This window comes from Chaetodon auriga, chromosome 8 (genome assembly GCF_051107435.1).
Source record: "Chaetodon auriga isolate fChaAug3 chromosome 8, fChaAug3.hap1, whole genome shotgun sequence".
Classification (NCBI taxonomy): Eukaryota; Metazoa; Chordata; class Actinopteri; order Chaetodontiformes; family Chaetodontidae; genus Chaetodon; species Chaetodon auriga.
In genome coordinates, this window is record NC_135081.1 from 25193540 (window position 1) to 25207248 (window position 13709).

The window sequence follows — 13709 nt, forward strand, 5'->3', positions numbered from 1 at the left end:
AAGGGAAATTTTATTCAGCCGTTAACAGACGAAAAGTCAAAAAGCCGAATCCCTTTGAGCCTCAGAGGCCCTTAACATACAGTGAACGTTACGACAGAAGCAGCAAAACAGAACAGTCCTCTCATCGTGCGCAAGACTGTTTATCGAGTTTAAAAAACTGCCATTAGATTTTATATGTGTGTGTGTATGATGGCATGAAAATATACGATCACGATCCTGAAAAATATTGCTGTCTTAAAGTGAAGAGCCAAGTGCATTTCTACTGAGTAAACCAATTGATTTAATTCAGATAAACACAAATTTGTTGCGGTTAAAGCGAGAACGATTCACTGCATTTTAGGAGGGATGTGGTCTTTAATCCGACTCATTAGAAGCAGCTCGGACTCTGAAACATGACATCCAGCCAGGTGACGTGTAAATGCTAAACGACACTGAGAAGCTGATGTTTCCCACAGCAAAGCACATTTACAAAGAGGTGGGACAACACGAGCAGTCTCCAAGGTAACGACCTCAGGTGTCTCCCGCTGGGCATGTCAGGCCCGTTTCCTGTGCCACCCACCGAGGTGTCACAATGTACAGTCTGCCAGGATGCCGGCTCGATCAGCAGCAAAGGCAAAACACGGAGCCATCTGGCTCAGGTAAAGGAGCGTGGGGGGGGGGGTTGGCAGAGCGGGATGCTGCAAACTGGAAAACCTGCGGGTGTGTTATCGCGAGACAGAAGTTTAGAGCTCAGACGCCATTTCTTTGAGCACTAAGAGTTCTTTGCTTTAAACTGACCGCGGCGAGTGCACCAAATACAGAATGCATCAGGCAACCTCAGCATTAAACACTGGCGAGCAACGCCTCATTATGCAGCCGCACGATATCAACAAACACAGCAGCGTGTAAGTATCAGCATGTATCCACAGTGGCTGCGCCCGGCGCAATGATGTGTACGTGTTTTGCTTTGCGTGGCAATTGTGCCGTGGCCCTTAATTGAGCAATTAAGTGAGGCTAATTAAGAAGGCTAATTGTGGCCCCAGCCAATTCATAACAATTAGACTCTGACGACAGCCCCCATTAACAAGAGGCCAAAGGAAAGCAGGGGGAGGGGGGCGGCATGGGGGAACAAGTCGGGGTGGTGTGTATTTGCATAAGAAAACTGTGTGTGCGGTTGGGGGTGTAAACTGCTGAAGGTGTGGAGTGTGAACAGTATTGTTCTAATCACCTTCGGCGAGTCCGAGCAGGCTGCCTGCTCTCCGCTCTTAAGAAGAAGTCCAAGCAATTTCACACCGGGGCTTAATTTTGAAATCCCTATTGAATTTTTTATTTGGCAGCTCACTGGTGAACTTTCCATTAGGATGTCCACAGATAAGGAGAAATTGAGGGTATTGACGTTCCCCAGGAAAAGCCCCACCTTTATCTTTCCATTAAAGCAACATGAAAAAGAGAGACGTAAGTGAGGATTCAGTCAAACAAGAGTAAACAATTTATGTAAACCGTCGTGTGATAAACATCTTGAAGGCAGCACTGCTTGACATTCAACACGTCGCGTGCAGACACAAACCTCAGTGCCCTGCTCAGCTTGTCGTAGTTCATGTGGGGTTTGCATTTCCTTATCCCCCACAGCCGAGCCACCTCGTCCGGATCCTTGATGACGAACTCTCCGTAGTCCCCCTGCCAGGCGATCACCCCCTGATACTCCTCCTTCTGCAACAGCTCCAGGATGAAGTGCCACAGCTGGATCTGTCTCGACCCGGGGCTCGACTCGGGCTTGTAGGCCCAGTCCGGGAAGGCGAACCCTGGGCAGAGGGGAGCGGGAAAGAGAGGAGGATGAGGTCAGGGCCTGTCATTTGTCCCGCTGCTCGCTGAGGGGGGGGGGGTCGCTGTCCGAATGACTGATGAGTGATGGAGGTGAGGGATGATGTGTTTAATATCACAGCACGTGCCTTGAGCAATGTTAGTCTGCGCTAATGCCCTCTAGCCTCAACAGATTGGTCAGTGGGATGATGACAGCTCGCTGGGAGAGATCTGATTGATGCTGCTCGGGCCTGAATTCTAAAAGCCGACTGTATGCACATCAGAGACGGAGTTAAGTAGCTTTTTGACTCATCCTGAAGTGAATTTGGCACTAACTAGCCTCATAAAAACATTAGATATACAACCAATTACTACCAGAGACAGAATTTGTTTACCAATGTGCGTGCGTATGGTTAATTTTGAGATGAATTTTAACATGGAGCACTGTGATTTTGATCATGATGGTTATCATAACTGAATTCGCTTGTTTTGGCTGTCGAGTTACACTCAATTTCACGCACATGACCTGGGTCTAGATTCAGAGACATGTTTAAAGATGTCTGCACGTTTTTACAAAATACATGACCTCAGGCAAACCCGATGCAACAAAGAGTCTACTTGAGCCGCTTGCGTGAGCGTGATGGTGGGACTGACCTGGCGTCCAGAGCGCGGGCACCGGGGGGAGCAGCAGATCACTGACGCAGTTACAGTCCATGCCTCCACAACAGCTGGAACAAAACAAAGAGATGGCACAGAGGGAAAAGGCAACGTCAGTAAAGGATGATTAATTGACTTTTGCATATGAATTTTGCACACAGAGGAAAGACATTTCACAGAAGAGCATCAACTGAAGTCTCAGCTACCCAGCTGCTTTATTCCAGCCAGTTAAAGTTGAAGAGTGTAAACTTTGTTGAAAATGGAGGTATTGCATAAGGGTCTAAGGGCGCAATATGAGTTCAAAAACATACCTTAAATCGATGTGAAAATATGGCAAGGTGATGTTTCATATGTCTTTGGTTGAGATCAGGTGTTTGATGGATGTTATCTTGTGTGGTCACCTCAGGCTGTGTCTGATGCAACATGGTGGTCATCCCTATAGTGCATTTATGAACAGGAGGAATTAAATAGACTTTTGAAAACTAGGTCAAAGTTGAGCTGCAATATATATTAAGAATAAGACTTTTTATATATATATATAACTTGGCTTGGGTATTCCTTGGTGGAGTTTGAAAAACTGCATATTAAGTCAAAGATCCTCTGTGTTCAAGTCATGTTCAAGTACACTACAGTGCCAAGATTTTATGGTCTAGAAGAGGAAAGGTTTTGTTTGTTTGACATGTGATTTAGGTGTCCATTTTATGTATTTTCACTCATTATATGATCATTTAAGGGCTATTATGTTTTCTAAAATGTCCTTAATCCCTGCTGACCTTTTTTGGTTGGATGATTTAAAGGTTTTGAGGTGTGTTTCAAAAGGGGCCGAGCTTCTTTACTGACAAACGTTTCATCACTGAAATGGTATATTTTGTGCCTTATAAGTCCATGTTGGCTGGGTGCTTCTTTATGTGCATGACACAAATGAACAGCAACTACTACTGCACTGGTATGAGGTGACTGAGTGTAAAATATGGAATTATCAGTGGTGGAAGAAGTAACTCGTGCAAAAAAATATGGCCATGTTTGATATCACCAATGACCAAAATATGCAAAATATCCAGCTACACTGGACAACAGTTAGGAACATTTCTCTTCAAAACAATGACTGATTGGCATCTATAATAACTGAGATATTTTAGTTTGTCTTTTTATGATCTCAACTGTCACTTTGCACCACTCGGTTTTACAAACACAGCTGAATGAAACACCTGAGTGAAAGCAACCACAGGTGTGCACAGACAAACTGTTGATTTCCAGTCCATCGCTTTGGCACCTGAACGCGTCACAAACAACAACGTGTGCACGCGTGAGCGAGGTTGCTTCGTTAAATGACAGCTAATAATGTCTCCGAAATGAATGCATATAGACATCTCCTGACAGGAGAAGGTGAGGAGGTTTCCACGAGGAGCGAGGGGACGGGATCTAGTTTGGATATTACGGTTTCATCAGGGTTGTTTTACAAAACTCAGATGGAAGAGATGCCCTGCTGCTACACTGGTATCTTTAATGCTAGCCTCTCTATCTCTCCCTTCACTCTCTGCCTCTATTTAATTATGCTCTGTGAATTTTGGATTTTCCCTCCAGCATTGAAATGGAACGTGAATTATTAAGGTGTGTTTGTATAAATTATTATTGCTAACTCCAGGCATTTCTCTCTCTCTCTCTCTGACTGACTCTATCCATCTATCTCTCGCTCGCGTTCACCCTGCTCCTAGCCTTTGGATTGTGGCCCCTCTCACTCTCTCCTCCCTCTCTTCATCTTTCTTGTTTTCAAGCCCCGCTCCTTCTGTCTTCAAATATAGAGTTGGCATTCATCCTATCTCACTCACATATTTTTTTCCTCATCATTCATGTTATCGTTTCTTATTTTTCATCTTCTTCTCTGCGTCTTGTGTCTCTGCCTACACTCACTCTCCCATAATGAGTCAAAGTTATCACGAGGGTTCAAATAACAGCTATAAGTTATATCTTCAGAGAGAGCTCCTCATTTTCACGTGGGATTTTTCCACAAAACTATCCTTCACGTAGCTTGGAAGAGATCATTTTGCATTCAGTGTACCGGCAGGATATCAAAACACACGTCGGCCTTTGCGAGATTAGAAACGGCCCTCTTTCAAAACATATGTCTCTCCATTAAAACGCTGATATCTAACCTGACTGAGGGCCTCAGCAGAGATAGGTATGAGACCTCAGAAAATAAGGTATTCTTTGTGTTCGAGGTAGTAATCTATAAGTTTTCTTCTTCCCTGTGGGCCACAGGTCATCAATACTATATCATCTCTTTCATTTGCCATATTCTGGTGGTCCACAGCATGCATAAGCTGGTCTCCTCTGAGGATGTGCCCTCCTATCTTTCAGGATTTCTGCAGCGACCCCTCGTACCTCCTACGCACCGCTTATATCTATATATATACGTACATATCCACCCTTCCTTTTCCTATCCAGCAGCGTATCTATACAGGTGAATCTGCCGCTCCTCTTTCCCAGCTCCTTTCTATTCACACACACACACACACACGCACACACACACACACACACACACACACACACACACACACACGCACACACACCTATCCACTGTCTTCTCCCCCTCCCTCCTGCCCCACCCATCTCCTTTTCTCTCCCTCTCTCCTGCTCTGTGTGTTTTGCTTCGGCGCAGTAATTTTCCGTTTGATTTCGGAGGTAATGCATTTTTTACAAATCAAAGAGGAAGCCAGGCTGCCCCCCTCCTCTTCCTCCACCCCTCCTTCCCTCCCTCCCTCCTCCACCTCCTCCTTCCCTCCCTCCCTAGTCTCCCGTTCTCGCCCCCCTCGGCCCCCCAGGCCAGAGAGGAGATAAAGGAGCCCCCATCATTTCCTTGTTAGTTTTGATTTGGGCAGCGCAGGGCTTTCAAGTTCCCCCCATCACCCCCAGAAACATTATAACTAGCAGCCCAGGGAATACTGTTCCTCGTACGCACACACTCTTACACACACATGCATGCACAGACTGTCAGATACAGACGCTCGCAGATTGCAATGGATTGTACACGCACAGTAAACACACAGTCTCAAGCAGATATGCCACAAATACACAGGTATTCAGGTAGCAGACACACACACACACACACACACACACACACACACACACACGCACATGCACACAGCGAGAAGCAGCACACAAAATAAGACATGGAGCCCATAGATATTGACTGAATCAATATAGACACACTAACACACATCTCGCCAAGCTGAAAGACAGAATGCACTTTGTTTACTAAAGATGCCGTGGTGCTGATGGAGCACAGAGATGTGTGCAGACAACAACACAAATGCATTTTATTCTGCAGAACAAACAGTCCAAACAAAGGACCTGGACCCACAAAAGGCCACCTATAAAACCCAGCGTGGATGATGGATCACACAGCGACCAGTGACAATGGTAAATACATACAATAGGGCTACGAGTTACTTCGCACAGTCACATCTTGACAATAGCACCTCCACCGCTCAAAGGAAACCTCAGCTGTGCTCCTCCTCGTGTTGTGATGTGTAGGCCTCCACTACTTTTAGCCAACACACATTCCTGCTGCAAACCCTCTGGTGTGTCGATGAGTCAGAGGCTTTTGATAATTCAGTTGAAAGAGTCTGCCGGTGTTAGGGACAGTCTTTCCTCTGTCTTTAGGACACTACAAAGCAAAGACTCGCACACTTACGTTAGGTCAAGGCTGAAAGGTGACTGCGCTGTTGCTGTTGTTGCAGCAGCTCCACTTTCAAACGAGCGCACACAATGTGTCATGTTTTGAGCTGCAACGCATGAGTTTTTGGGCACTTTGAGTTGAACGGAATCAAGCTGTAAATACAACACTGAAGTATCATCACTACCAAGCTGTTGTGCTGAATTTGTTAGCTCATTCAACAACATTAGAAATCACTTGGAGTGGCGTTCTTGAGCCACTTGGTCAATGTAAGTGCAATGTTCACTCTCCACCAGCTCCTGAGCATAGTGTGTGGTTATTTCACGGCTAGGTGTTCCACTTTCTCCACAAGCTACTTGCTATCTGTGTCCGTCTCTAGTCGGGTGATAATTCTCTGTGGGCTCATCACTACATGACCCCAAACATGTTGTGAAAGAGGTCATCTGATCCCTCCTTTAATCACAGCAGCCTTAAAGTCAGCTTTTTCTTGATTTGATAACTTTCGTTGCGCCCTGTAGCTGCTGTATTGAAAAGCGTGTAGAAACAAAAGTGTTTGTATGCTTTTTGCACATTTTTATCAGTCACATAATGTCACGAAAGTCTTCTTGAGTGTGCTCATAATTCGGATAAGGGCAGGGTAAAGGGTCTACAAAATGTGGCGACTTAATATGAAATCAAGTTCATCACTTTTAGCTACAAACTCGACGTTAGGCGCTCCTCGTGTGTGCGTTCTGGTTTCTAGCATAACTAAATATATATAAAAAGTCGGAATTTGATGAGTTGCAGTTGTTTGGAAGGGATCAGTGTATTTGGATCATAACATCTTCCTCCCAAACAGGAATGATGGATTCACACTGATGCAAGCATGCAACAAGGATGGCAATCCACGGGGCCAGGCCTGTCAGCAGAACTGGTATAGCTGTGGAGCCAAGGTTAGTAGGCCACTGACGGGAGTGAAAAGGAAACAGTGCGAGGAATATACTGTTGTACCAAGTGTGTTTTGAAATTCTGCAGAGTGACTGGGGTAGAGGGAGGGCTGAGGGGGGCAGCCTGACATTCAGGCAACATTATGTCTCCAGTGTTGTCTAAAGAAGGAAAGAGTGATGGGTCATGATATAAAAAGATAGAAAAATATGAGAGGCATGAAGAGTCTGGCCTCTCCCGCTTTCTTTTTCCACTAGATGAAACAGGCTCTGTACATCTGTCTCATCTTCCTTTTTTCGGTTGCCCCTGAAAAAGGCCCAACTGAACCCTCTCTCTCTCCCTTTCTCTCGACTTGCCTCTCTCCCGCTATCTCTGTCTTTCCCTCTCTCTCTGTTCCTCTCCCTGGTTAGCTCTGACACACTGGTCAGCCTCAGGGTGGAAGAACAGAGGGACTCTGCTATGGGTTTGTTAGAGGAGATGGAAAGAAGGAGAGAGGAGAAACGAGGAGGGGAGAGAGAGTGGAGAGAAGGAGGAGGATGAAGAGAGGAGGAGGGGGAGGGTTGGTCAGGAAGAGGGAAAAAGAACCTGTCCATCCAAATGTTGAAGAGAAAAGTCAATGCAGAATCAAATTTTATTCTTCTGATTTAGCTAAATATCTTGTCTAAACGTTGAAATAACATTTCCAATAGATTACACAGGATGAGTAATGGATGACTTATGTTTTACATGTCAAAACATACAACATACTCAAACAGTAACAAACCCATATATACAGAAAAGTCCTTTTTTTAACGATAAATAAGACTGGTTCTCCCATGATGTGTTGAGTATGAGGTGTAAGTCAGGAAATACAAGTTTGGATGAAAACTTTTCAATCCTTTTCATTAAACTAAGAGAAACCGTGACAAAATTATCTTTGCCTACCCAGAAAATTCACCCAAAACTTAAACAATTAGTGTCCTTGTAGTCAACCGATGTGTGAAAATGTGGCCAAAAATAGGGTCACTTTATGAAATATGATCTAAAATGTTAAGCTTTTTGTGGGATATTATACAAACTACAGTGGAAGAAGAACACATTGAAATGGGCAGTGATGAATTTTTGGTTTACAGATTGTTTCATTTTATGTCTGTCCTCACATTTTTGGACTGCATTAGAAAATAAATGTTCTCATGTTTGTCATCCCTTGAATTAGTACGGTTTGTACATCTGGAAATCAAATCACTCAAAATGACAGTAAAACAGTGTTTGCTGAAAACGAAATAAATAAATCAAACTATTTGGTAGAAGAGTCACTGAGCTGCGTTCACTGACGCTACACTGGTCACAATGCAACTTTTGTTGCAGCTGAATTTCCACGTTCGCTCCCTCGCACCGTGAACGCTGTGCGCCATCATCCTGTCATATGAAAGAGTGAGAAATCAGGCCAGTGCTGTAATAAGAGCAGACAGCGGTGCAGCATCGCCGCTGTATTTAACCAAGATATATAGTTAGAGGAGCGCTGAGGCTCTGTGACTCTCGTTTTCCCACAGAGCAGCCATTACTCCACACTGCAGGGGCAAAGCTAATACTGAGTCCTTCACACTGAGAGACAGGCTATCACCAGACAGAGCCGGCAAAGCGGAATACCATTCAGTGAAGTGCAGTTTGAAACACACACGACATGTATCAGCGGGTGTGCTGATGGTGAGGCCAACGTAATGTTTAAAGTGGTGAGATCAAGGCCGAGGGATAATGGGGCAGAAAATGGTGCAAAAACCAAGCCGTGACAACTACGTGTATAATTGAAACAGCTGGAATATTAAGAAAGTTTTCCACAATAACAATAAGGTTCAAGGCTTATAGAATAATACTGCCGTTATATTTGAATTCCTCTGACTTCCCCACCCTCTCTGCGTCCTTCAGCCCCACGCCCAACTGTCCCTACTGAAGATGTCAACCTTTAAAAATGGGTCACAAATCTGAGTGTTTATGGCACCAGGAGAGGTTGGTCCAAACTGGGATTCATTATAATGGATGAACGTGTCACTCGGTGTACCAGTGAGGCTTGTTTGTGTGTTTTTAATAGTTTTTTTTTGTGTGCTAATAATAGGTACACACACTTACTTGTCATTAATAGGATCAATCCATTGTTGGATTCGGTCATTTCATTCGATTTGTTGACAACATGAACAATGCAGAGTATCATCAGGTTTATCCTTTAAAGGCCAGTTTCATTCACATGGAAAAGTTTTAATGACTCCTGCAGTCAGGTGAAGCTGAGACTGCTGCTCGGGTCATAAATAGACGACTATAGCTTCTGATAAATAAGGAAACTCGACTTTCATGAAAGGTGGAGAACTCCAACAAGTTTAAGAAGAGGTGAGTGGAGATGAGGATGTGAGCGCGTGAAACGGTATTAGTATGGTATGGAACGCCGGCCTTAAGAAAATAAGGAAAAGAAGGGGAAAAAAGGATGAAGAAAAAAGTATCAATCGATAGGGTTAAATTATTCATCGTCATTAATTATCGATCGCTCTCCGCTGCCGGCTCGTCCGCCTCGCGCCAGAGTTGAAAGGAGGGAAAGCGCGCTTTATTAAAACCGGCTCGAGCCTCATTGTTTCATGTCCCGCGGCAAAGAAAAAGCTCGAGTTTGGCTCTGCCCGCGCCAGTAGAAAAATACACACACACGCACGCAGACACACACACACACACACACACACACACACACACACACACACACACACACACACACACACACACACACACACACACACGTTGCTCCACCTCCCTCCCTTGCGTTCTCCTTCTCTCCTGCTCGCTCTCTCTCTCTCCGGACGCACGGGAGGAGCTTTGGGGAGCCTCGCGCGGTGTTCACGGGGCGGCTGTGTCTCGCGTGGATCGATGAGGGATCAATGGCTCGCGCTGACTAATAGCCAGAGAGCGCCTTTGATCTCGCGGCTGAGAGATCAAAACCTGCGCGAGAGGGAAGAGAAATAGGAAAAGAAACTGCGCCGGCGAGCTGACCTTCACACACGCACACACACACACGCACATTAACGCAAAACCCACGTAGCCCACGCACGCGCGCAGCTTTTAGGAATTTGACTGCAGGATATCCTACGAGCAAACAAACGAGAGATGCATAACTAACGAAACTGCAGGCGATGTATGCATTGGACAAATTTAGAATAATAACCAATCTGTCTATAGGCTACGGCAGAGATCTTCACACTCTTCCTCCCAGCGCGAACGCACGCGCGCACATTCTGCACGCGTCCACGCACGCGCACGAAGCACCACCTTGCTTCCTCGTCCAAGTTGTTGCTCCTGATTTTGACTTCCTCAGACAAGGTGATACGGCGCGAACAAGGAAGCCATCTGTTGTTTCCAGGGAGCAGATGACTGTCCTATGGGCTCAACTTCACGCCTATAGAGACGGAAGAGGTGTGTGTGTGTGTGTGTGTGTGTGTGCGCGCGTGCGTATGTGTGTGATAGAGAGAAAGAATGGAGGGCGCAGTGTCTGAAAAAGGGGAGGCTTATAACAATCATGCCTCTGTGATGAATTTTAAACGGAAACCGTCCCAGAAGAACATTACAGTGAGAAGAACAATGACACAGAGGATCTGAGGTCACTGATAAGTTTCAGAGGTCTGTTAAAGCGAATCACACCCCAGCTGAAAACATGTGAAATACAAAGATTTTCATATGCTCATGCCTCACATGCTGTCTACCCCTCCCTGATTCCTAATGCTGCAAAGCTTCGTGTTACTGGAGTGTTATTACAGTTTGTTCATAAGAATTTTAAGTACGAGTTTGACCTCGACTATGTTTTGACTTGTCTGGGGTCTAACTGGCCCAGACAGAACACGGGGTGACATATTGTTCATTTCCTTGTCTGTGAGTGACTTTTTGGCAAACTGTAAGAACATGTATCTGCTCATGCAAAGCCCATATAACAAATGCATCCTAAAGTATGCCCCTGTCTGGTTTAGTAGAAAGGCTTTATGGCCACCTCTGTATATAACTAATCACTTTCATGTGCAAGTGTTCAGCAATGGGATTTGAAACTTTTGAGCATTTAAAAAACATTATGGCTATTGCACAGACAGCAGTGGAGTCTGATTAAAGCCAGAGACATGCAAGGAAATAAGGCAAATTTCAACAAAACACAGGGGTTAACAGGGCCGTCATTAGTAACCGAGAACAACAACGTAATTCCTTGCAAAACAGTGCCTTGTTTTCCACACTTTTACCTGAGGAAATGCACTTCTCTCTCTCTCCTTCTACTCATCCTCATCACGCTCCCTCTATCTCTCTCTTTACCCCCCTCCCCATTCACCCACCCTCCCTTCTCTAGTCAGTGAGTTACTCTCTCTATCGCTCTCACTTCCCGAATTAACCACTCAAGAAGTCACCACCGACTCAATCAATAGCTCATACATAAACCCTGCTATAATCGCTCCCCCTGCCTGTCTGTCTACCCCCTCCCTCTCCTCCCTCTCCTCACCCTTTACCCCCTTCTTCAGCTTCCAACTGACACTCCTCTTCCTATCCTCCTGTGTCCCAGTGTTTGTCTCTTTATGTCTTCATCCTGTCCTTTAATTATTTCAGACACTCTCTCCTCATATCAAGCCATCTAACCTCCATCATAAACACAAAGGCGGGTAATCAAGAACCTTGTCTTTCAAAATAAATGTCCTCATGCTTCAACTTCTCAAACAGCCCGATCTCGGGCAGTTTTGACCCCTTTTCTTTGAATGACAAGCTGCATACAGTGTGAGCAAATGACCTATGCCTGACCTTCACCAAATACCTAAACTTTCTCCAGAAGATGTCACATTTACTTTGCATTTACTTGACAAATGGAAAATAGAGATGCCACTTTTTCTACAACGCAAGGTTTTTGGTTTTAGGGATTCTCAAACTGCCTTTTTGGTCTTGTTTTGTTTGATTTATGTACAAGGTTATAATAAATTTATAACAGACAACATATAAATATACTGCCAGGGGTGGAACAATAAAGCCCTGCACTTGTTTCCACTGTTATCCCCGGTGTTTCCACAGTCCATCAACCTTTATTGAGACTGAGACAGGCAATAATAATCATGTCCAATCTGGACTTGTTGTGTGTCTTGTGCTCAATGCTTAGTCTGAAAGGCGACCTGATGCTACTTTGGGACTATTTTCAACTCCTATGGTTTCACTAACCTCACTATATTCCTTTGGGGACTTGATATTTGTGTAGCATCCCTCTAAAATTTATTACAGGATCACAGTAATTCTTTTAAGTGCAAGGGCACTATCGGCCCATGTTAGCGTGTCCAGCCAGAGTGGGCCCAGTATTGCGTTATAGCAAAGACAAGGAGACATCAATATTGCATTATCTCATGTTTAACTGTGAGACACAGATAGTTGTTTTGGGGGCCTTAAAGATATTGTATTACCAAAGGAGATACAGGCAGACATCCACACTCACACACGAGGAGGAAAAAAAAGAGAGAATAACACACAGAGAATTTTAAAATGATAAGGCCTCTACACACCCTCTGCTCGTACCCCTTCTCCATCTATCTCTCTTTCTCTCCCTCTCTCTCTTCACCCGCTTCTTCTTCTCTGCCTCTCTCTCCTCTCTCCAAAGTCTTTGATTCGTCCGTACGGTTTGATCTGCGAGAGAGCGAGTTTTGTAAACACATTTTTCACGATCATATAGCCACGGGCAAGGGGAGCGTGAGGCGCGGAGGAAGAAGAAGAAGAAGGAGAGAGAGAGAGAGAGAGAGAGAGAGAGAGAGAGAGAGAGACTCAGCGAGAGAGGGAGAGAGAGAGGGTGTGTGTGTGTGTGTGTGTGTGTGTGTGAGGGACGTTTAATGAGCGTGCAAGATGGAAAGACAGACTGACAGAAAATGCAAGGATGGAGCCTCAAATATGACTTACACTGCACAGAGCAACAAAGACACTCACATACACAAACATGCAAAACCTCACATATGCACACGCACACACACATGCACACACACACACACAGGGAGCCCAGACTGATGGTTTTGGCACAAGTAAAGCATCACAGGGGTTGACGAAATGTGAAGCAACAACGAGAAAAAGCAAGTTATTCAGTTTTCCTCATCATGCAGAGGGGGGTGACACTCCAACACTGTATTTCCCGATATGACACTTCCTGACTGGTGCACCCATGTAGAGTCAGACACACACACACACACACACACACACACACACACACACACACACACAGAAAGTGATGCATCTCGTTTGGGATGATGAACACAGTAAACAGAGAAACAGAGTCTGAAAAACAGATTATGGGGCGAGCCAATAAAAGGCAGAGCACAGACGGTAAACACACCGCGGTGTAAAGCTGAACTAATAAAGGCGCGAGGCTCTCATTCCTTACATTTCTTCTTTTTTTTCACTTGGTTGGAACACTTTCTTTTTTCATGGCAGCTGCTAATCCGGTTAGGTTCGATTGGCTCCGGTAATGGCGCTAACCCGTCGCTTCTATACCGACTCGTCTCCACGGGACGCGGCGGAGAGGAGGCGACTCGGGCTGCGCGCGAGCATCAGACTGACACCGGCGACGGCTGTGACGCGATCCAGGGCAGAAGAAGAAAATGATGATGATGATGATGAAGAAAAATGTGTGACGCAGTCCACTTCAAGTTTAGCACAATTTTCCCGC

General features: G+C 45.1%; 1 protein-coding gene across 1 annotated transcript in view; it reads right to left on the reverse strand.

Moving 5' to 3' along the window:
- Positions 1–13709, reverse strand: part of erfl1 (Ets2 repressor factor like 1) — a 35600-nt gene that overhangs the window by 6453 nt on the left and 15438 nt on the right. Inside the window, exons 2-3 of the mRNA XM_076737800.1 lie at positions 2434–2507; positions 1547–1781 (exon numbers count right to left, since the gene is read on the reverse strand). Coding sequence (XP_076593915.1) covers positions 1547–1781; positions 2434–2494 — 296 coding nt within the window. The 5' untranslated portion in view covers positions 2495–2507. The remainder of the gene's footprint in view (positions 1–1546; positions 1782–2433; positions 2508–13709) is intronic.